The sequence below is a fragment of the Anoplopoma fimbria genome, chromosome 5, assembly GCF_027596085.1.
Source record: "Anoplopoma fimbria isolate UVic2021 breed Golden Eagle Sablefish chromosome 5, Afim_UVic_2022, whole genome shotgun sequence".
NCBI classification, from domain to species: Eukaryota; Metazoa; Chordata; class Actinopteri; order Perciformes; family Anoplopomatidae; genus Anoplopoma; species Anoplopoma fimbria.
The window spans coordinates 1,049,078-1,069,652 of NC_072453.1; the positions used below are offsets into that span (position 1 = coordinate 1,049,078).

General features: G+C 41.5%; 2 protein-coding genes across 4 annotated transcripts in view; both read right to left on the minus strand.

Moving 5' to 3' along the window:
• Nucleotides 1-12,604, minus strand: part of spag9b (sperm associated antigen 9b) — a 38,106-nt gene extending 25,502 nt beyond the window's left edge. For both annotated transcript variants that reach the window (XM_054598412.1, XM_054598411.1), the window contains exons 1-3: nt 11,819-12,604; nt 3,764-3,884; nt 1,011-1,081 (exon numbers count right to left, since the gene is read on the minus strand). In XM_054598412.1, the coding sequence (XP_054454387.1) occupies nt 1,011-1,081; nt 3,764-3,884; nt 11,819-12,118 (492 nt within the window). In that variant the 5' untranslated portion in view covers nt 12,119-12,604. The remainder of the gene's footprint in view (nt 1-1,010; nt 1,082-3,763; nt 3,885-11,818) is intronic.
• Nucleotides 12,605-13,354: 750 nt separating this feature from the next.
• Nucleotides 13,355-20,329, minus strand: daglb (diacylglycerol lipase, beta). Of its 2 annotated transcripts, XR_008531221.1 has the most exons (16): nt 19,557-20,329; nt 19,293-19,444; nt 18,655-18,829; nt 18,289-18,556; nt 17,944-18,066; nt 17,689-17,816; nt 17,224-17,350; nt 17,020-17,103; nt 16,372-16,449; nt 16,185-16,265; nt 15,854-15,981; nt 15,576-15,644; nt 15,068-15,140; nt 14,736-14,989; nt 13,827-14,522; nt 13,355-13,795 (listed from the first exon to the last, which is right to left on the minus strand). XR_008531221.1 is itself a non-coding variant. In XM_054598797.1 (15 exons), exons 1-15 carry the CDS (start codon nt 19,649-19,651, stop codon nt 14,324-14,326), a joined length of 2,034 nt encoding a protein of 677 aa, XP_054454772.1. In that variant the 5' UTR covers nt 19,652-20,329; the 3' UTR covers nt 13,355-14,323. The 2 variants fall into 2 exon arrangements, 1 of the variants encoding a protein (XP_054454772.1); XM_054598797.1 differs by having other exon boundaries at nt 13,355-14,522.
• Nucleotides 20,330-20,575: the final 246 nt, after the last annotated feature.

A 20,575-nucleotide genomic window follows, 5' to 3' on the forward strand; every position in this document is an offset into this window, starting at 1 on the left:
CTCATCATTTACAGTTCAGCCATCAAAGTAGCTCTCTCTTCAACCTTTCATTAGTCGTGTTTCAATTCAATTTTCCAGCTAATTTTAATCGAACTTTTGAAATGTGGCAAAAAAAATTAAAAGCCAATTAGGCGCATTTCCATCAACTGGTTTGGAGCCAAAAACTAGGCTGCATACTTTCGCCAGTGGTTGGCAGTATAGGCTAGGCTTTACGCATGGCTGTAGTCCGCCAGTAAACAGAGTAGAATAAGTTGAGGTTTACAAGTCCCCTTGGCCCTTCTACGAGAGAAAAAGGAGGTCTTCAGGGATGTGTTTCTCTGGGTAACTTATGATTGTTCTTTCATGTCAGCTGGTTTTGGCCATGTTTCATGCCTGGGGAAAAGGCCAATACAAATATATATCTGGGAAGACAAAGACAGCACATATGAGAATGGAAACACCTCTATTTTGTTCAACCGTTACTGTATTTCATCGGGAATTCTAAAAAGGGCAACATCAGTCTCACCTTAACCCGCTTCTCATTTTTCCGCAGATAATGTATGTGGAGTAGGGTGGCAACAAATGACTCAATTAATTCACACATTCATTGTTTCCCCTTTTGGATGTTTTTGAAAAGCTCACTGGCATCACGTGGCCACAATCACAGCTAAAAGGTAATACAGCTGGATTAGTTCCTCCAGGACCAACTTCCTTCTGGACACTACATGAAATTACAATGCGAGTTTGTGAAATGCTAAACAAACATTTTAGCCACAGAGCTCAGTAGGACACAGAGATTCTCGGGGTCTTTCCCCACACAGGTCCTTGTGTGATTATTCAATTTGAGTCAGTGAACACCTCTAATATATTCCAGTATTATTTTATATATTTATCTTAGAATAGAATGTTATAAATGAACATAGATATTATTGGTTATTGGGTTGATAAAGGACTCACTGTATGTATGCACAAGTGTGGAAGCACATGCACAGGTGAGCAACCTTGTTGACTAAACACACATTTTTTTTTACCTCAGTGTGTCTTTGATGAAGGCCGTTATACTCCTTCTTGAGTTCTGCTTCTCTCTCATCCAATCTGCTAACTGAAAAAAAAAAAGAAAGAAAAGGGAAACAATTATTTAGAGTACATATGATTAAAACAAGCCACAGGATCAAGATTTACTGACCGCATGGTCGCAAAACTGCAATTGTTCTATAGGAAATAACTATGATAAATTCAGAAATTCATTGACAAATCATGGTCCAAACTATTCAAACTGTTGATGTTGTATCATTTTATTATGTGGTTCTGGATGAGGTGGTAGAGAAGCATCTGCAATAACATGTCAGAGCCAGAGGAGGGCCACCATGCATCAACAAACCCCTCAACAAGCAAAGAGCCTCGACAGGAACGTTTCACCTCTCTGAATCACTCAGCTATGGGATCAAACTCATTAAAACAATCAGCAGCAAGCCATTTTAAAATGTCAATCAAACATTCAACTTCACAAAACGTCTGATGTGATTTTGACAGCAATAACTATACAAACACTTAAATCTGTGCTTAACGACATATCAGCTCCTTCGGTCTCTGATTATGGTGGTCTAAAAAGTTTCGTTTTAATTGATGTGGTTTGCAATGATAAAAGCAACCTCAAGGTGAAGAATGGAAATGACAAAAAGAAAAACTGGTTATAAACAATCCACCTTTCTCTACAGAGCAACCATCATCCACAGTCGTAGTCCATTGTTTGTGGCTCTAAGGTGACATCAGTTTGTAGTCAAAACAGTCCGACAGTCTTGTGTGTGTTTTCAGATCACAGCCAGACTGATTGTTCTCTAACAAAAAGGTAGACAGAGGCCCTTGCAAATCCATAAAAGTGAGAGTTGATACCACTTATTCTCAGGACCTTTCATACTTCATGCTTTGCAGCACAGTTAACGACAGTCAGAAATAACCTTTTTCCGTTCTCGGGTGTTAGCAGAGTACATATTTAGAAAAAGAAAACCACCTGATCAATGAAGAGCAACAATACAAACAGCAGCTGCATAGGATGATGTAAACAGTGATTCAGTGTGCTCATGGGAGGGCTGATAGAGGAACTAGTGGTTAAAGAGTGGAGCAGAAATAACCCAGGTCAGATACAGATGTGTGAAGATTAAAAGGAAGTGGTCCTACAAGGAAAGCCCCACAGGAAAAGCCTGAATATGTCCCACCGAAAGAGCTGAACTTCTGGTAAATGTCTAAACTTAAAATACATATACAATTTGAAGGTAATCAAGTGATTGCTAGGTTGTGTCCACACTGGTTCAACACTGAACACTGTTTTTTATATGCTGCCCACAATTCAGCAACATGGATGTAAAGATAAGAGATAAGATAAGATAATCCTTTATTAGTCCCGCAGCGGGGAAATTTGCAAAGACACCTCCTGAACTCTACTGACCTGTCTGCTGGACTAAGACTCATGCTTACTATGTAGCTCTAAAGTCCCAGGTAGGGTCACAACTCAGTTTATTTCTATTATTGATTAAAGCTAGGGTTGGTAGTCTTGAGCCAATAGCAAGAAGACGCTAGATTTTTTTAAATGATCCAATCAAAAGTCCATTGTTGCCAACTCCCACAAAAAGCAACTAACAGCACTAGCTCCAAAAGTCTCTTAATCATTGCAAGAAAGTCTTAAAGACAGCAACAACGGCAGACCGTCCCTTCAGGACTCCCTCTAAAGCCACTCCCCCAAAATGATTGTAATGAAATTAAACAACGAAGACAACTATTGTTGGTGTGGAGAGAGCAAAGTGCTGCAGGAAGGCCATACAATCGAGCCGAATGAAATAATTGGACTGGCATAATACAGTTACCGGATTATTTTATTACAGTTATTGATTGCTGTCGGGATATAATGAGAATTTCAACAACAAATATAACAAAAAATGTTTTTGAAGAAGATTACCAACCCTAGCTATAATCTGCCCACATGTGTTCCACTGCCATGATCAAACCCAGATACGTGAACTAACTCACGCTGCTGCCAAGTCGGTCCACAAACATCATTATAGACGGGGTGAAACTCACAAACAGAAAAGAGGAAGTGTCCCATCGCAAGAAATAAAAAGACATTTGCTAAGAACTCTCAATTTTTCCCTTAGCATGAATGAGGCGTATGTTACAGTCCTGTGGTGGAACAAACAGGCAGTCACACACTGTCAACAGTGCAGTCATGCCCACATCATGAGGGTTATATTTTGATGACCTGATGACCACGCTCTTAAGACTTCAGAGAGACTAAAGTCTGTCCTTGACAATTAAATGTCTTTCTTAGCTCAGAAAAATACATAATGATCGGTCACTTTTTACATGACTGTTTTCGGCATTAAGCCATTGTTGTGATTTCGAAACACAGAATGCTACTTAAAAAAAAAAGATAAAGCTTACAAGGAGGTCAGAAACTTAGCTCCCTAAAATCCTCCTTTACTCCAAACAGAACCTTTCTGGGCTGGGAATATGTTTATTTAGCAGAAAACACTCCTTGCATGTTAATTATGGCCTCAATTCAGCAGGGACCATCTGAGAGTCCATCTGCCCTCTGGCACATCAGGCTAACAAACAGTCACAAGACCTGCAAACTGTTGATGCTGCTCACAGGGTATCTGGCCTGTAAGTGTGTGTGTGTGTGTGTGTGTGTGTGTGTGTGTGTGTGTGTGTGTGTGTGTGTGTGTGTGTGTGTGTGTGTGTGTGTGTGTGTGTGTGTGTGTGTAGTAAAAACCAGTGACTGTGGACTCACTCTGATCCGCATAGTTTTTAGCTTTGAGCTCTAGCTGACGCGTGTGTGACTCCAACATCACCAGTCGACACTGGAGATCCTTCTTCTCGCCGTCCTGGGAGTCCTCCAAGGCGATGTACCTCTGCAGATAAAGACAGGAAATAGAGGGAAAAGGAACAGGGCATTTATTAATCGAAGCGCTGGAATTCACACGAGTGCTGTAGAACTTGTGAAACTCCCAGTGAGGTAATGATGAGTTGATTTGTTTTATGGCAGCAGCAGGAGACAGAAGTGTCAGTTCCTCTTAGCCAGTCTGACATCTGCTTCAGCTCGAAGGACCACAGTCGTCACCATCTATGACATCGAGCCTTTTGAGTGTGTGCATAGTAGAGTTGGGGCTGAAATGGAGATGTCATTGACTAAATCCTGCTTTGTGTGTGTGTGCGTGTGTGTGTGATAAAGACCTGCTCAGGCTTACAGTGATACCAGTGGAAAATAGAGCATCTGTCCATTGTGAAAGTCATTTAAGCTCTCTGCACAACAGGTGTGCATCGCCAGCCTTCTCCAAAACAAAAAACTGCAACAGCCTGTGTGGGTGTGTGTGTGTGTGTGTGTGTGTGTGTGTGTGTGTGTGTGTGTGTGTGTGTGTGTGTGTGTGTGTACAGACACATTTCATGGGCAAGTTAGTAACAGTTGATATTAGTGTCAAGGTTGTTTTTCCAATCTTCACAGCAGCTGTTTTTAATAACCTCAGTCCTTCTCTCAGGGGATGTGGGACTAAGAACTCCATGACTGTCTATAAGGAGAGACTAGATGAACTATCACACGGCATACCGGGGTATACTCACTGATGATAAAATAAATATTCATGATCTGTTACCAGAGAGGCAAATGGGTTCAGTGGTCAGGGTCAAGAGACAGAATGGACACTTCACCCTGGCTTCCCAAACTGTCTCCAGCTTCAAACCCATTGTCAATTTCAAATTTAATCCATGTAATGGCAGGTCAACCACTGCTCCCTGATGGCAATTTACACTTTGTTTGTGAATAGATTAGATAAGATAAGATAAGATAAGATAATCCTTTATTAGTCCCGCAGCAGGGAAATTTGCAGGCTTACAGCAGCATATGGTAAAGTGCACACAAGAGACATAGTAAAAGAAATACAAGATAAAAAGAAAAAATGAAATAAAAAAACAAGTATTATAAATAAGCAATAAGAAAAACAACAATAACTGAAATATTATATTTACAGACAGAAAAACTATTATAACTATTATTGCACAGTGTGTTGTATTGCACAGGTTTTTATTGTCATGTGGTCTGCTGGGAGCAGAGTTGGTTGTGCAACCTGACAACAGATGAGACGAAACTTTAGCGAGCTCTGACGGAGAGTGGGTCTCTGAAGGGACAAATATTAAAAGACAGTGAAGAAAAACTAGAAGAAAAGTAATCGTGGATATTGACCTGAAAGAAATTGCAAGTCACGCTAACAATAAATGAGAACACAAGACTGCGTGCAAGTCTGCACTTGCAGAAGATCTTACAGAAATCCCCCCAAAAAAGTATGGCTATATATACAGCGGGTAAAATAAGTATTGAACACGTCACCATTTTTCTCAGTAAATATATTTCTAAAGGTGCTATTGACATTAAATTTTCACCAGATGTCAGTAACAACCCAAGTAATCCATACATACAAAGAAAACAAAACTAATAAGTTCAGAAATTAAGTTATGTGTAAGAAAATGGAATGACACAGGGAATACTCTAAGACAATATAAGGGAATATATAAGGGAATATAAGGGAATACTCTAAGACAGATCAGCTGGCTTTTTGATCAGCGGAAGTCTGACATTAGCGTTTATGGGGCAATTCACGTGCTCTCAACAAGGTCTGTACATTATGTTGATTAACCCAGTCAGTAAGACGCAATTTGTTATTTTGGGTTAGAACTATTCCTTTAACATTCAAACTGTTCTGACAAGTAAATGTTAATGGCCTAAAAATACTAAATTCTAAAAACAAGTATTATACGTGTTTTTGTCGCTCTCTTGCTTGGTTGGTTTTCTTATCGGGAGCCCATCTATTGATACCTCAGCTGATTGTGGAGTCGGGTGTCTGATGACAGGCCAGTAAACATGCAGTCTTGTGATGCGGGCGCTCACTGTGCATAAGAGGCCCTGCAGACGGGCTCTGGGCAGGGGATGGATGTCATCTGCAAGGAGATGAGGATCACCTGAGCTCCCCGTTACAAACAGCCTCTTCTTTATATGCAAATCACATTAACACCGGAGGCGTCTAACAAAAGGTGTTTCTTTAAACTGCTTTTTGAACTCAAAAACACCAAGTCTTTTTTTCCTTTTTTTTTTTTTTTTTTAAACACAATTCAGTCGTTGATGGGCTGAGATGTTTTTCTCCACCTTTGGGCTCTCAAAGTTCACAAATTAACCTTACAAAGACAAAGATATGAAAAGATTTAGCCTTATTTAGAAATGTAGATAGTTGGGGGTTGAGGAGATTATTTGGGTCTTGAAGATTTATGGGGGCCCAGTGGGGCCTGGGAGCATCTACAGTATTGAGGTATTGGTAATAATGCAGCATTTCCCATGTAAATCTACTAAGAGCATTAACATAGCATTGGGCTACACTACAGACATGAGGGCTCATAGAAATCTGTGGCTCCAAATCTGCTACTGGACATAACTACAACGCAAACAGTTACTGGCCATAGTTTCTGATCATTTAAAACTGAGGACAGAATAAGGATTTGACAAAAAAAAAAAGCAGGAATCTCATTAGATTTGCACCAATTAACACCATTAAAGAGCAGCACGCTGTATGGATGACACACGTTGACTTGTAACGACACACGATTGTATTAACACATCGTTGGAGAACAACTCCCAAACATCTTCCTCGCTATCACTGCTGCTCATCATATGACCCGGGAAGGAGGCTTGCGCATATGACAACGCTCTAGAGAACGAGTGTTCCAGCGTTTAACATGCATTCTCACCCCTACGCTGCATGTATAATGCTCCCTTTGTCCCAGAGTGCCCACACACACACACACACACACACACACACACACACACACACACGCACGCACGCGCACACACACGCGCGCACACATGTGGCTCTAGCACAAGTGGGTGCGCACCCACTCAGACAGGGCTCCACTGTATTGGCAGTCAATTGACAGAGTGAAATCAACTCCTTTTCGTGTTTTTGGCTGTGGGTCGTCGTCGTACCCATTAAAATGAACAAATAAATACCCATGCTTTTTGATAACGTAAAGTTTCCGTTATGTGTCAAAGCATTCATGACAAAAACATCTGTTCAGAAAAAAATATATTGACGTGTGAATTAATCCCCCAAAAAATGAAAACGCCCCCCCCCCCCCATGTAAATGCCTTAAGTCAAACTGGGAGCTCTGGGAGCCTTAACAATGACAATGCTAACCTGCTGATGTTTAGCGAATATCATTTTTACCATGTTAGCATGCTAACATTAGCTTATAAGCACAAAAGTACAGCTGACAGGAGGACAAGTCAAGGGGGATCCCCAACGTCATTGATATTCATCAACTGGGGACCATGAATGTCTGTACAAAATGGCATGGCTATCCAGCAGTTTGTGAGATATTTCTGTCTTTCTAATCTTTCACCCACAATGTTGCTTACGGCATATGAGGCTATGCTACAGTATGTTACTCATGTGTATTACTAGATTTCATATTAATGGTCCATGATGATCAATCAGCTGGCATCATATATGCAAACAGGCTGTGGTTGTTTGCAGGTCAGCAGTCAACCCAGAGTGGCCAAAAGAACTGAGGGAAGTGCTGTTTTCCTCCAAGAATTTCCTGCCTTGCCTTTTCCTCTCCTCTGCTGAGACAAACTACTAAAAGGAGGTATTCCTCTGGAGCAGCAAAGAAAAAGCAGGATTTGGCTCGTACAATGTGTTTGTTTGGTAAGATTAATGTGCTTCTCTGCTTTAAGAGTGACTTGTCACCCAAATAAGCTTAGCTTAGTAACTGAGTCTGTGCCATGCTACTACTTATTTGCCTCCGCTGAGTAAGTAGCTGTTTTGTTGTTGGGGGACGATTTGCATTTATTCCGAGTGTGTTATGGATTGTGGGACAGTTTAAACATGTGAAATGCAACAGGCATCAACTTAGTCACAGCTTCCCTAATGACTGAGGGATTATGAAATGAGAGAGATGAGGAAAGGCTGTGCAAGGTTGTGTGTATGTTTGTACGCCTCTACATGTCGGTGCGCACACAGACGTCTTGGATTTCTGCATTTGGCGTTGACCTTCACCTGTTTAAGTTCCTACTATCAATGGTATTCGTCCATACTTTACATAGACTTTAATATAAAAGTGGACGTAGTCACTGTGACATTAACCATTGATTAGTGGATTACGTTTTTGTTTCATTTTTTGCAACCAGAAGTGACACGAGAGGGTCGCTGTATAAGACATTTTAAGGCGACCAAAAACACTAGAATTATCTGTCATGAACTAAAAACACACAGTGAAAAGGTTAAAGTTCTAAGATGAAAACATGGACAACAACTAGAACGGACAACGCCTTGGTAGCAACCTGTCAATCACCAGGTAGCCACGTCATAAAACATATCCTAGGTTATGGTCTATTTGACTCTAAATGGACCATCATTTACTAAATGAACATCATGCTGTTTAACAAAGACTTGAAAACTAGCAATTGAGACCATAAACTCATGTTTACAATGTTTACTGAGGTAATAATTAAAGTGAGAAGTAGAGTCATTTTCTCATAGACTTCCATACAATCAGGGAAGCTGCCCCCTGAAGGCCATTAGAAAGAATTCAAGTTCAAGGCACTTTTTGAAACAGAAGTTGCTGCCTGCAAGTTTCTGACTAGGGTTAAAGTGACTCACGTTTCCATTTAAAGCAGATAAACTTGGCTACAGCTGGTTTGGTCAGAAGTTTGCGCCTTATGTTACTCAAGGTTGTAATCTGCCAGTAAACAGAGTAGAAGCAGAAGAAGTAGCGAATCAGAAACAGAAGAAATCACTTGGCTTACTTTGGAAAGATCAAAATGCACATATGTCGCTGAATGTACCCACAAAAATCTGTTTAAAATATCTAACATTTGTAAGATTTACAATGTTTTTATTTAACCATTTATCTTTTTTATCGCCATAAATGTACATGCTTTATACGTGTTTTATTTGCTTCAATAAAGATCATTTTAAAAGTGTGACTTATTTAAAGCGTTATCGAAATAAAAACATTACACTTATCGTTAGCATCAACTGCTTCGTCAGATTTTTAAGAATGTTCAGCAAATTTCCTTATCTCCATTAGTAAACATCATTATCGTCATCCTGGCACAGTCGTGACCTCTGAAGCCATAAATGCCAAATCCCGAAATGTCGTTGTTCATTCAAGTTCCTGAACTGGAACAGAAGCCGACCTCTCTTATAGAGAGGATGTAGAGTCAAAGGATGAGACCTGGGACATCTTCACACCATAAGAATACAACTTATGACACCAACATGACAGCTAACAGGTTGCCTCGCTGAGTAATGAACTAGTTCTTAAAGGGATCAGGTATTTGACACACAGTAGCGAGAGGGAACAAGACGAATGTAAGCCCATAACATAGCAATGGAAAAACCCATGTGCACTGGTCTATCTAAAAGCTCTAGCAACAAGCAACAAGCTACGACATGACATCAATTATTATAACCTGTGCATATAACCTGTTGGGCTCGTCATTCAACATTGAACTGTCAAGTCGAATGTCAACAACTAAGAAAATACTGAGAGGCAAAACTGATAAATTAACTATGAAATTATTTTTTGTTTTGTTTTTCTTCACAAGAATAATTACCTTTATTATTTTCAGAATTGTGTCCAGTCCGAATCACGTTGGCCAGCACTAGTTTTGCTGGGATTAAATGCACAGAGGCTGGTAAAATAATTGAGCAGATTAAGTGCGAACCCCTGGAGTAGTTCAGGGTTATTAAAAATGCTTAAATGAGGGGCTGCTTGTGTGTGTGATGCCAAAACATGAGGAACAGGATTAAGAGGAGATTCCTGTGGGTTTGAGCTTGTAAAAGTGCCAAAAACACACCTTTGTTAAATTAATTTAGAAAAAGCTTTGAGGATATATTTCTACAATCCATTCTATTTAAATGATAACAGGGAATTTATTAGGGAATTTGTTAGAGATTTTTATTTAAATGCATTTTGGAAATCTTTGATCTGAACTTCAGTTTATTTTTAGTTTGTTTTCAAGGTGCAGTTTAAGTTTAAGTTTTTATTATCTGGAAACAAATCAGTTTAGATTTGTGTTGAGCGTGTGATTCTTGAAATCCAAGGTGTGCACACGGCATTGATCATAACCTTAAAAGAACAAACCATGTATTCAAGACTTTACCGCATTAACGTAATAACATAATAACATATTGAGCACTCAAAACAGCCGTTTTCTTAGTCACAGATTTGAACCTTGACTACAGCTGTAAGCACATGATTTATGTAGACCTGTGTGTGTGACTATGCAGAAAGAAGTGTCAGCAGCAGCAGTCATTCCACACAGTACTCTAAAAGCTAAAGCATACAACATGTAGCATTCAACAAAAAGGGAAGAGCCACATTATAAAGCAATTCATATTTAACTTAATTTACCACAAAGCAAATTGTTACAGGTATGCGTCATGGCAACGTAAAGTAACTACAGAGTCCATCACCACCTAAATTGGCAAAGGACCGGACTATGGTTACTATTGCAAATGTTATGAGTTTGTGCTTATAACACAAAGCAGTGTGGATCTAGCTTTCATCTCACCAGGTCTACCATGGTTTTAACACTGGATTAGTATCTGTGCATTCAAGGTTTCATACTGGATGACCACTGTGGAACAGTAGACGTATTACACAGCATCACCCAGACTTTCATACAGTGCAGGGCAATAGATCAAAACTAGGACTACCACTGAGATGGTGTCACACCGTCCAAAAACAGACTACACTGTAGTGGTGAAGTAATGAAGAGCAGGGCTATGGGTGTGTCATTTAGGTTGAATCAAATGAGAGGGTGAATATGATCACCAGGGTTGAAATTTGAATTTTGAGGGCGGTAGAAATCAAACAAATCTCTGATTTGGTTTGCATGTATCTGAGGTTAGACTGAAAATGTATGTTGAGGTTACAGTATGTATGTGTTTCAGATGTAGTAGAGTATGTGTTTCAGATGTAGTACAGTATGTGCTTCAGATGTGTTTCAGATGTAGTAGAGTATGTGTTTCAGATGTAGTACAGTATGTGCTTCAGATGTGTTTCAGATGTGTTTCAGATGTAGTACAGTATGTGTTTCAGATGTAGTATGTGTTTCAGTATTTCAGATGTAGTACAGTATGTGTTTCAGATGTAGTACAGTATGTGTTTCAGATGTAGTACAGTATGTGTTTCAGATGTAGTACAGTATGTGCTTCAGATGTGTTTCAGATGTAGTACAGTATGTGCTTCAGATGTGCTTCAGATGTAGTACAGTATGTGTTTCAGGTGTAGTACAGTATGTGTTTCAGATGTGTTCAGATGTAGTACAGTATGTGTTTCAGATGTGTTTCAGATGTGTTTCAGATGTAGTACAGTATGTTTCAGATGTAGTACAGTATGTGTTTCAGATGTAGTACAGTATGTGTTCAGATGTGTTTCAGATGTAGTACAGTATGTGCTTCAGATGTAGTACAGTATGTGCTTCAGATGTGTTTCAGGTGTAGTACAGTATGTGCTTCAGATGTGTTTCAGGTGTAGTACAGTATGTGCTTCAGATGGGATACAATTGTCAGCCTTGGCTCCAGTACATGGAGGGTTGTTTTTGTATCAACTTAATAAACTGTTATTCTCTTTTAAATAATGTACTTTGGGGGGTGTTGATGTATTTGCCAGATATCAGAATTGGGTTCGGTTTTTTAATCTAAAACCAAAGTGCAAAATACGAGCCTCTATAATGTATAAATCTAAATAACCCGGGTTATAGATGAGTTTGGCAGGTATCTAACATCTAACCCACCTCCTCCGTGTGTTTCCTCCGCGCCTTCTCCCTCTCGTACTGGGTGACGAGCTGCTCGTTGTCCTCCCTCAGCAGCTCCAGCTCCACTTCGTGCTCCTGGTTGACAGCGAACACCGAGTCCAGGTTCTCCAGCACGGCGACGACCAGCGGCATCAGCTCCTTCACCACGTCCTCCCCGTACCGCTCGATCAGACGCTCGAACTCCCGGTAGATGGAGCTGGCCAGACCCGAGACCCGCTCGGACATCATGTTGCTGCTGCCCGGGTCGTCCTGATACAGGACCACGTCGTCCAGCTCCATGTTTTCTTGCCTCCGCTCGCACTTCGTTCCCCGCTAACGTCAATGAGCTAGCCGACAAGCTTCAGCTGGCCAAAGGCTGCTCCGCCTTCGCTACTTTCAGCGCAACAAAACGGCGTTGTTTTTTTTTTTTTAAAACATGGCTCGAATGGTGTGTACTGTACAGAAGAGACAGTGTACTTCTTAAAAAAAAAAAAAAAAGTATGTACTCCTTAGTCGTCTGGACGGCTGACTTTATGAGCTTGCTAGCTTCGTAGCTAACAGTGCTGAAAAGTCTTTACTTGGCTCCTGATTAGTTTCCCTGTGTCCAACAGATGAGCTCCCGATGCCGCCTTCACGTACTGTCGGAAAGTTGAGATGACCGAAACAGCAAAGTAGTAAAACACAGAAATAATATAGCAGACGAGTAACTCTGCTTAACACAAAAACATTTAAAGAACTACAAAATGCTGGAAGACTACAGCACCACAATTTAGCGAATGAGTGTGAGCGCTGTCAGCCCATTAGTATAATATTGTTTAGCTCATGTGTCCTCTTGCTCATATAGCTATATAGTTTTTGTTATGTGACGTATAATGGGCGGAGAACAACCCGTTTCAACAACGGATTAAAAGACATCCAACTGGGTTATTTGTAGGCATATCTCTCTTTGGGGGAAAAGCGGGTGTATTATTTTATGTCCCGCTTTATCACATTAATTAACCTCGCAAAATAATTTCAACCGCTGTCTGACCACATACTTCCTCCCTGTCATTCTAAAGTTGCAGTATAAAGTAGTAATGTTAAGCCTGCCACTTGATTTCTTACATAAGTTCAAAGCGAAAAGTAGACATATGTTGTTAGGGCCAACTTTTCTAATGTACAGACTATCTGCACTGGAATCTCTGAGATAGTCGGATTTTAAATTAGGAGTGAACGAGGATCACTTGAAGATGTCATGTGTTGGTGACGGGACGTCGCTGTTACGTCACATGCTAAACAGGGTCGATGAAGGATAGAGAGGAAAAACTGTAGCTAATCCTTAGTGATCTACTCATTGGAGACATTTCATAATTATTACATCCACTCCCATTGACTCATATGGCTTTAGACAAGAGATTAATCCCATTTTAAACCTTGTCATTTTTTTCTCTAAATGGACTTTACTTGGGTTAAGTTCAACATCTTACTGTTGCTGAGATTTAAACTGTGCGTATTTCCTCCTATTAGGAAAAAAAAATCCAGCATGGAGAGTGTGCGTCACAAGAGCTTTTATTTGTATCAAGGCGTCCAATGCATCTATTGAGAAAGGGTCATAGTTATGCAGGCATCAACTGAATCACACTTAAATATCACACATTACCTGAAAAAAAGATGTGATACCCATGGCAAGTAAACAGAATTCCACACAATTTACAATCTCTCTTACCCTTTACATCTATCTTTTTTCGCAGAACACCATGCACTATTCAAACTGCATTGTATAAAATGCAGAACTAAACTGTAAACACACTGCATTCATCACTGCCTTTTTCTGTAAAGCAATTCTGTTTACTTATTTTTCTGTAATGCATAGGCACTGTTCACCCTGATGTTTCAAGACAATAAACACAAGACAGACTAACCACAGTTACTATACAACGAATACACAATGCTTCAGTCCACATTATGAGGTAAAACGTACCCCTGTATCCTCACATCCTGGGTCCGACTGCTCCTCAGTCGTCCCCACAGATAAGGAAAACACACATCTGACCCTTTAAGTGATTAGCCTCTACCAGGCAGACAGCACTCACACAAACAGAAAATGTAGAACACTAACATTACAGTTAAACTGCAGCACTGTCAAATATATTATGCACAACGCACATTCAAAGATCATGGCATTAAGTTGCTCAAGGAGTAACTCAGAGAGTTTAAATAAAACGAATGGTTTCAATAAAAAAAATTAAAAAAAGTGCAATTTAATCAAAGTTCTTGCACCCCAGAATGTTAACTGATCATGCTCATTCATTTATGCCGTTGCTATTATAATCTCGTTTCAAAATGTCTTCATGAGAAAAGGGGGGGGGCTTTGGGATCAGTTCTGCTCACAGGGTGCAAATAAAGAGCATGAAGGATTTGAAGAGGTCCTTCATCTGCTGTGGAGAAAATTAAAAACAGTAGTGGGCTTAAAGAACTGTAGAGTCTGGGAGCACAGACAGAAGGAGTCGGCCTCTATGACGTGTCTCAGATAGCGTTGTGCTGGTGTCCGTTTAACGACGACGGGCAAAGGGAGAAGGGCCTCTCGCTGGTCAGGCTCTTCAGTGCTCGCAGCACAGCATCGGGCATGTGATCTGCAAGCATCCTGGGACTGATCAAAATACTCCTGAACGCCATTTCATTGGACCATTCAGCACGGTAGCGCACCTGGGGGGAAAAACAGGATCTGGGGAAAAGGGAGATAAAGATGAATTTTGGTGGCAAATACAACTCACAATTCCTGTTTTCAAAGAATCTAAGGCCTCTTTCCACCCAACATCGATACACATCTGGTAGTCAGGTAGAACATTATGTTGACAATATTTATGTGAAACACTAGTTTGTTGAAGTGGCAATCCAATTACAGTAACGGGAAACACTTATACTTTTGTAAACAAACCTCCGTGACGGCCCGTCCTCTGTGATGTGCAGAATGCGTCCAGGGAGGAAGAGAGGTAAGTGGGCAGCCGTACGGGCTGGCGAGTCATCTGACGCTAGGCTCTGATAGGAAGACGAGTGGCGGATCATCAGTGACTCCTCCCCCAACAGCGGCTGGCTCAGCTCCTCCTCCCTCCTGTTGTCCATCTCAGTGGGGAAGTCCTCCGGGTCTCCCCCAAAGAGCTCGTACCAACACCCCTGCAGCAGAATGCGGTACTGAAACAAAGACGGGAATTATATTACAATACACTCATACAGCCGGAGGTCCATGTCATTGCTTTAAATGGTTCCTACCTTGGACTTATTGCAGTTTGAAACTATTTTAAGAATCTTTCTCTTCAGATCCTCCATGTTGGGAATGCTCAATCTGGATAAAAAGAAAACAGATTTTAAAACGTAAGAACACTGCAAAGAAAAACAACTTAAAATAAAAAACAGAGGAAAAAGGAGCAAGTGAGTTGCTCTCATTTTCTCCTTCTCTGTGCCTGTAATAACAGGGCAGAGCCAAATATAGAGTGTCCATCACGCAGTAGTCTATAATAGTCTGTGCACAGCAGCACATTCATATCAGCCTTTCAGAGACAAGAGTCGGCAGTGCTGCTTACTCACCAACATATATTTAACCTTCAGTGATCTGCAGTAAATACTGTCACAATAGACCAAACTGCTGAAGGGATCTAACACACAATTTAAATATATTATGCATGGTAACTTTGATTAAACAATGTGTCAAAAAGGCTAAGAAGCATATACTGTAAAAGATGAAAAAAATGAAATTAAAAAAAAAGGCCATTAGTCTTACCTGGGAACCAGATCCTTTCCCAGCACAACTGAAACCACAAAATCCTTGGAGTAATCAGCTAAAGCTTTACTGCATTCAGAAGAAAATACAGAACAGAAAACATAGTTTGATTCGTCCAATAATCAAACAGCATACATTAACCTTAAAGTGAACAATACATATTTCATACATATTGAACAATACATATTTCACATCTTGATAATACATGTCTCACAACAAATGAAAAGAGATCTCTCCACAGTCAGCTGTTTCTTTGTTTACTGTATAGCGTTCCTTACCTCAGGAGTCCCCCTGGTGGAGAGAATGAGTAGCACTGCAGGGTGGGAAAGGAATTGCGCAAGAGTATAGCCAGCAGTGACGCTGTGCCCGCACCCAGACTGTGACCCGTGATCACCAGTTTATACTCCTGCAAACACAGGAACATGGAAACAGAGTGTATACTTAAGAGGATGATCCGCAATCCGTTACTTCTGCAAAAGGTGACCTTTATGTCTTCTTCCCTCGTGTCCAAGAACTTCCACGTTGATGACATGCTCTGCGTGTGTGTGTGTGTGTGTGTGTGGCTGTACTGTGTGAAATGTCGTTTTTAACCTCAGTTACACATCTTACCGGTGCGATGGAGAAAGCCTGGTTCAGGATGCCGTCATTGATCAGCTTCTTGTAGATGTAACCCGCCGCCTGGCACATGCCCTGCAGGAGAAAAGCAGCATGAATCTCCACTGAAACTCAAACGTTACACAGTAAAAGCTTCCACCTATAAACAGGTGAAGTGCATCAGGTTTGGATGGACATTCACCTTGTGAGCGTAGCAAGCCCCAGACACTCCTTCTATGGGCAGGTTCTCACATTCAGCAGACAGGTCTGTAAGGACGTCCTGCAAGACAGAGACCGAGTGTAATTAACATAACTGGAAAACTGACTCGTGGATAAATACACGCACAAAGATTTTAATATTCTTCAACCAAATCACCACAACAAACCTCTCTACGTTAATGTGTGTTGATACTCTATACACACACACACACACCTCACTCACTTCCTTCCTTTTCTATTTGAGAGATATTCTAATTTAGAGGATTTGTTGCATGACATCAGCTTTAGAACAACTGTCACCGATATTTAGAAGTCCCCTCTAACACTCTTCTTTTCAGCTGCATAGCCATCTGTCAGAAAAGGGAAGTGATTCTGAACATGAGGAGGAACGGGGAGGATAATGGAAAGGAATACAAACGCACAGCAGTTGTACAGAAGAGGCTGATACTGAGAAATAAATGATTGCATTCCTTTTTCATCCACATGCATGGACAGTTTACCTGTCAAGTTTGATTTATACTACTAGGGGGCATGTATGAAGATGTAATGTGATTTTGAAGGAGCAAATGAGGACACAAACACAAAATCTACTTATTAACAAATAAAGTGATTAGTTGGAGTCCCAACTCACCCTAAGTGACAGTGTTCCTCTGACAGCCACCAGAACAGCCTCCCTCTTATGATCCAGAGCCACGTAGAACGGGATCTCATAGATCTGCAACAAAAACAATACGAGAGTCGCTGAGACTGTTGGACAGGTGCTGACCTCTAAAGAAAAAAATCGAAACTTTGAATACTGAAGGACCTGACGGGGGCTACTAGGGAAAAATCCTACCTGGTTATGGAAGCTGACGTAGATGAAGTCTCTGTACTGCAAACCGGTGCTGTGCAGGATGGATGAGAAGTGACAGCCGAGGTGGTCGCCCCCAACGATGTCGTACTCGGCTGCATGACTTTTACAGCTGATGCACACAAACATAGTTTTGATTTGAAACTAAATGTGATCAAGGTTTCTTCTCAGACCCTGAAATTAACTTACGGCGAAAAAAACATAACCAGCGAATCATCCGTGCGCAATCGTGGCTTGACAACTACTTTCAGATGATCTGCTGTCACAAAAATATTTTGCTTTGGAGGTCTCTAAAGCACTTTTTACTCTATAAGCATCTGAAAATGCAACCTTTCCATGCCAAATAACTACCTAAATGTTGATGTTTTTACGGGGAGCATAATTATTAAGCTGCTTTTGACCCACTGACCACTGACCCATTAACCCAGATGAGTAAAGAGTACATCTTACCAGTCTCCACTGAGTTTGCAGGGCCCAGTGAGGATGTTGGAGTAAACGTACAACGGCCAGCCATAGGCTGCCGCAGCAAACCGCATGCAGTGAGCTGCTTTCTCCAACTCTGTCTCCAAATCTTCACCCTTTTAAAACGTAACAAGACGAGCAAGTGAGAAAAACATTTCTACAGACCTGCATGACTTAGATTTAACCTTCGTGCCTGCTTTTAGGTCTACTGTACCTATGTGGCCGACAGAGTTCTGTACTTACGATGGGAGAGGAGGGGCTGTGATCGACCATGACGTCCGGGTCTCTACTTTGCTCCATCTTATCCTGCTCCTGGTGCAGCAGAGCCAAACCAGCTGCTATGTCACTGGGGACCAGGTCTGTGTCCTGCACCACACACAAACACCAGACCGGAGAGCATCTCACAATTGGTTTTTCAAGCAGTATCACACACCACTCGACAGTTCTTGTACATTTCACACTGCACAGTTTGCTTTTATCTTTCTAAAAGTATTCTACTAGGACAACTGCCTTAATGCAGTCTGCAAAAATCCACCAACTAGTAGATGTAAAGTGCAGCACAGATGAGAAAGAGAAGGGGTCCCTTACGGAAAAGAACCCGCTGACGAGCTGTGCGATGCTGGAGAACGCTGCTCGGTGGCTTTCGTCCTGCGGCAGACAGCAGCACAGGAGCCGCAGTCTGCTTTCCCACACCTTGACGGCGAGGGAGCGAGCCGTGGAGAGGAACTGGGTGCCCTCGTTGCTCTGCAGGTCTCGTACTCCCAGCGGCTCCATGGCAGCCGGCGGAGGACGGGGGTTCCCCAGTGGGTCAAACACAAACACCACGCCCAACCCCGTGAACAGCAAGATGATCCAGCTGTCGTGAAACAGAAAAAAAGATCCTTGAATTAAAACGCATCTTCGACAATTTATAAGACGATGAAAAGTATGAACTCGTGACCCCGAATAACCTACCTGGCAATCACCGCTGCGATGACAGCGCCCACTGTGGCAGGATCGCAGCCTTTGCTGTCATCGGACACCCAGGCGGCTCCCAGACAGGCCCACACCAGCTCGGGGATGTACAGGAGAGCTCGCAGGTACACCAGTGCAGGGATGGAGCGCCGTGGGCCGGGGTTCGTAATAGTACCTGAGACACAAACAACAAAAATAAATGTACCTGGGCATTGCATCTGTTAAAACGTATCATCAATGAGCTGCAACACAGAAGAACTGCGATGTTGCAATGGGCGACAGAGTAAAGTAATCGTTAGAATTTGGTTGTATCAATGTTTCCTCCCTTCCTTCCTTTGTACAGTTGTGCTTACGACAGTTAAGCCTTTCGCAAATTTGTAGCTGCTTTAGATATGAAGGATGGGACTTGTGTTCATGTTGTTTGGGTGCGCACTAAAAAGAGTTACACTTTGTTTTATATTGTTGTGTGGCGCAGCATCTGTCTTACAGAATAACCTGTGTTTTGACACCATCACGAGCATTTCGATCCAGTGGATTCCACCCTTACAAAAGGTTGTTCATGTCTAACAGTTGTCTTTATGTCTTACGCTCACTGAATCTTTAAAGGTAGGGGATCTCATAAGCCACAGATGCTCTACCTTGGGCACTGACGTAGACAATCGCACACAGTGACAGGATGATGAGCGCCAGCACGACCAACAGTCCGACCAGATAGCTGTGAAGGAATCCTTTCCCATTACAATCGAAATGGCCCTTGTGATAAGTGAACAGGATCATGGTGCCAATCCACCTAAGGAGAAAGGAGAAGCAGAGAATGACAAGAGCAGAGTCAATGCATGTTAGAATTGTGCCTAACTAGCCGGACGTCAGTTGAGGAAAAGTCATAATGGTAAATAACATACCAGAGTACACGGACGAACAGTTCAAAGAAGCCGGGGAAAACCAGGTCGTCACTGGCGATCCCCCACCGCCGACCAAACACCACGATTCCTGGCATTTTGCTGGTAAACAAGCCACAAATATCCCACTGATGGTGATCTACCTTCTCACCACTGTGGAGCGGATAGGATGTTCTTGAACAACGGACACTTCAAGTCACGCATGACTTCATTGGAGAAGCAGTAGCTGACGTTACACTGGCTGGCAACGAACTCTGCACAGTGTTGTCACATTATAACGTCACTTTCCTGCGTTGCTTAACTTTGCCAACATATCAGGTGTCAGATAGCTACAGGCTAACGGTGAGAGGAGTATACGTGTAATAACGTTACCTCATTAAACGTTAGTTAACGCCCAAGCTATACTTCTGATGCCATATACAGTGTACCGTGTTGCACCCTGTTAACACATGTATTTAACACCATTATACGATGCTGCTAACGACAGCTAGCAGGATCTACACCATTGCGTGACTAGCAATCATTAGCCATCTAGCTAAAAAAATACTTGAAAGCTATTCCGAGAAAATGATAGCTAATCCCGTATGACAAGCATTGCCTTCATCTGTCAAGTAATATATCAACATAACGCTTCATAACTTATGTTACAAATTCATCTCAGAAGTAAAGGTAACATAAAACACAGCTGAGTGCTGACATTGATTTGTTTTGAAAGGAAAACAAGCAGAGTTCGTCTGCTGGTGTTACCCGATTGCAACACAGACCAGCGTACAATAGTTCCGCTATTTGCTCTCCTTTATTCAACCACATATAAACAGAGGCCAGTATTAAATCTGGGGGAGAATTCACTAAATTCCACTAATTTATTTTTCCTACTTCTGTCTCATATCTCTTGGTCAGTAAACCCCTTATATTTAATTGCCTCTTTTTATTTTATTTTCATTTTTCGATTCATTTTTCCATTTTATTTCAGGTGACTTGACATACAGAATACAATAAACTGAGATAGAATAAAACATCCC

What these genes read in the sequence shown, in the direction of transcription:
- daglb (XM_054598797.1), bottom strand. Translation starts at nt 19,651, where the DNA reads ATGCCAGGAATCGTGGTGTTTGGTCGGCGGTGGGGGATCGCCAGTGAC. An exon ending in ACGTCAGCTTCCATAACCAG is followed by an intron (nt 17,104 to 17,223) that starts GTAGGATTTTTC and finishes TTTTTGTTGCAG; the next exon opens with ATCTATGAGATCCCGTTCTA. An exon ending in GAGGACGGGCCGTCACGGAG is followed by an intron (nt 14,523 to 14,735) that starts GTTTGTTTACAA and finishes CCTTTTCCCCAG; the next exon opens with ATCCTGTTTTTCCCCCCAGG.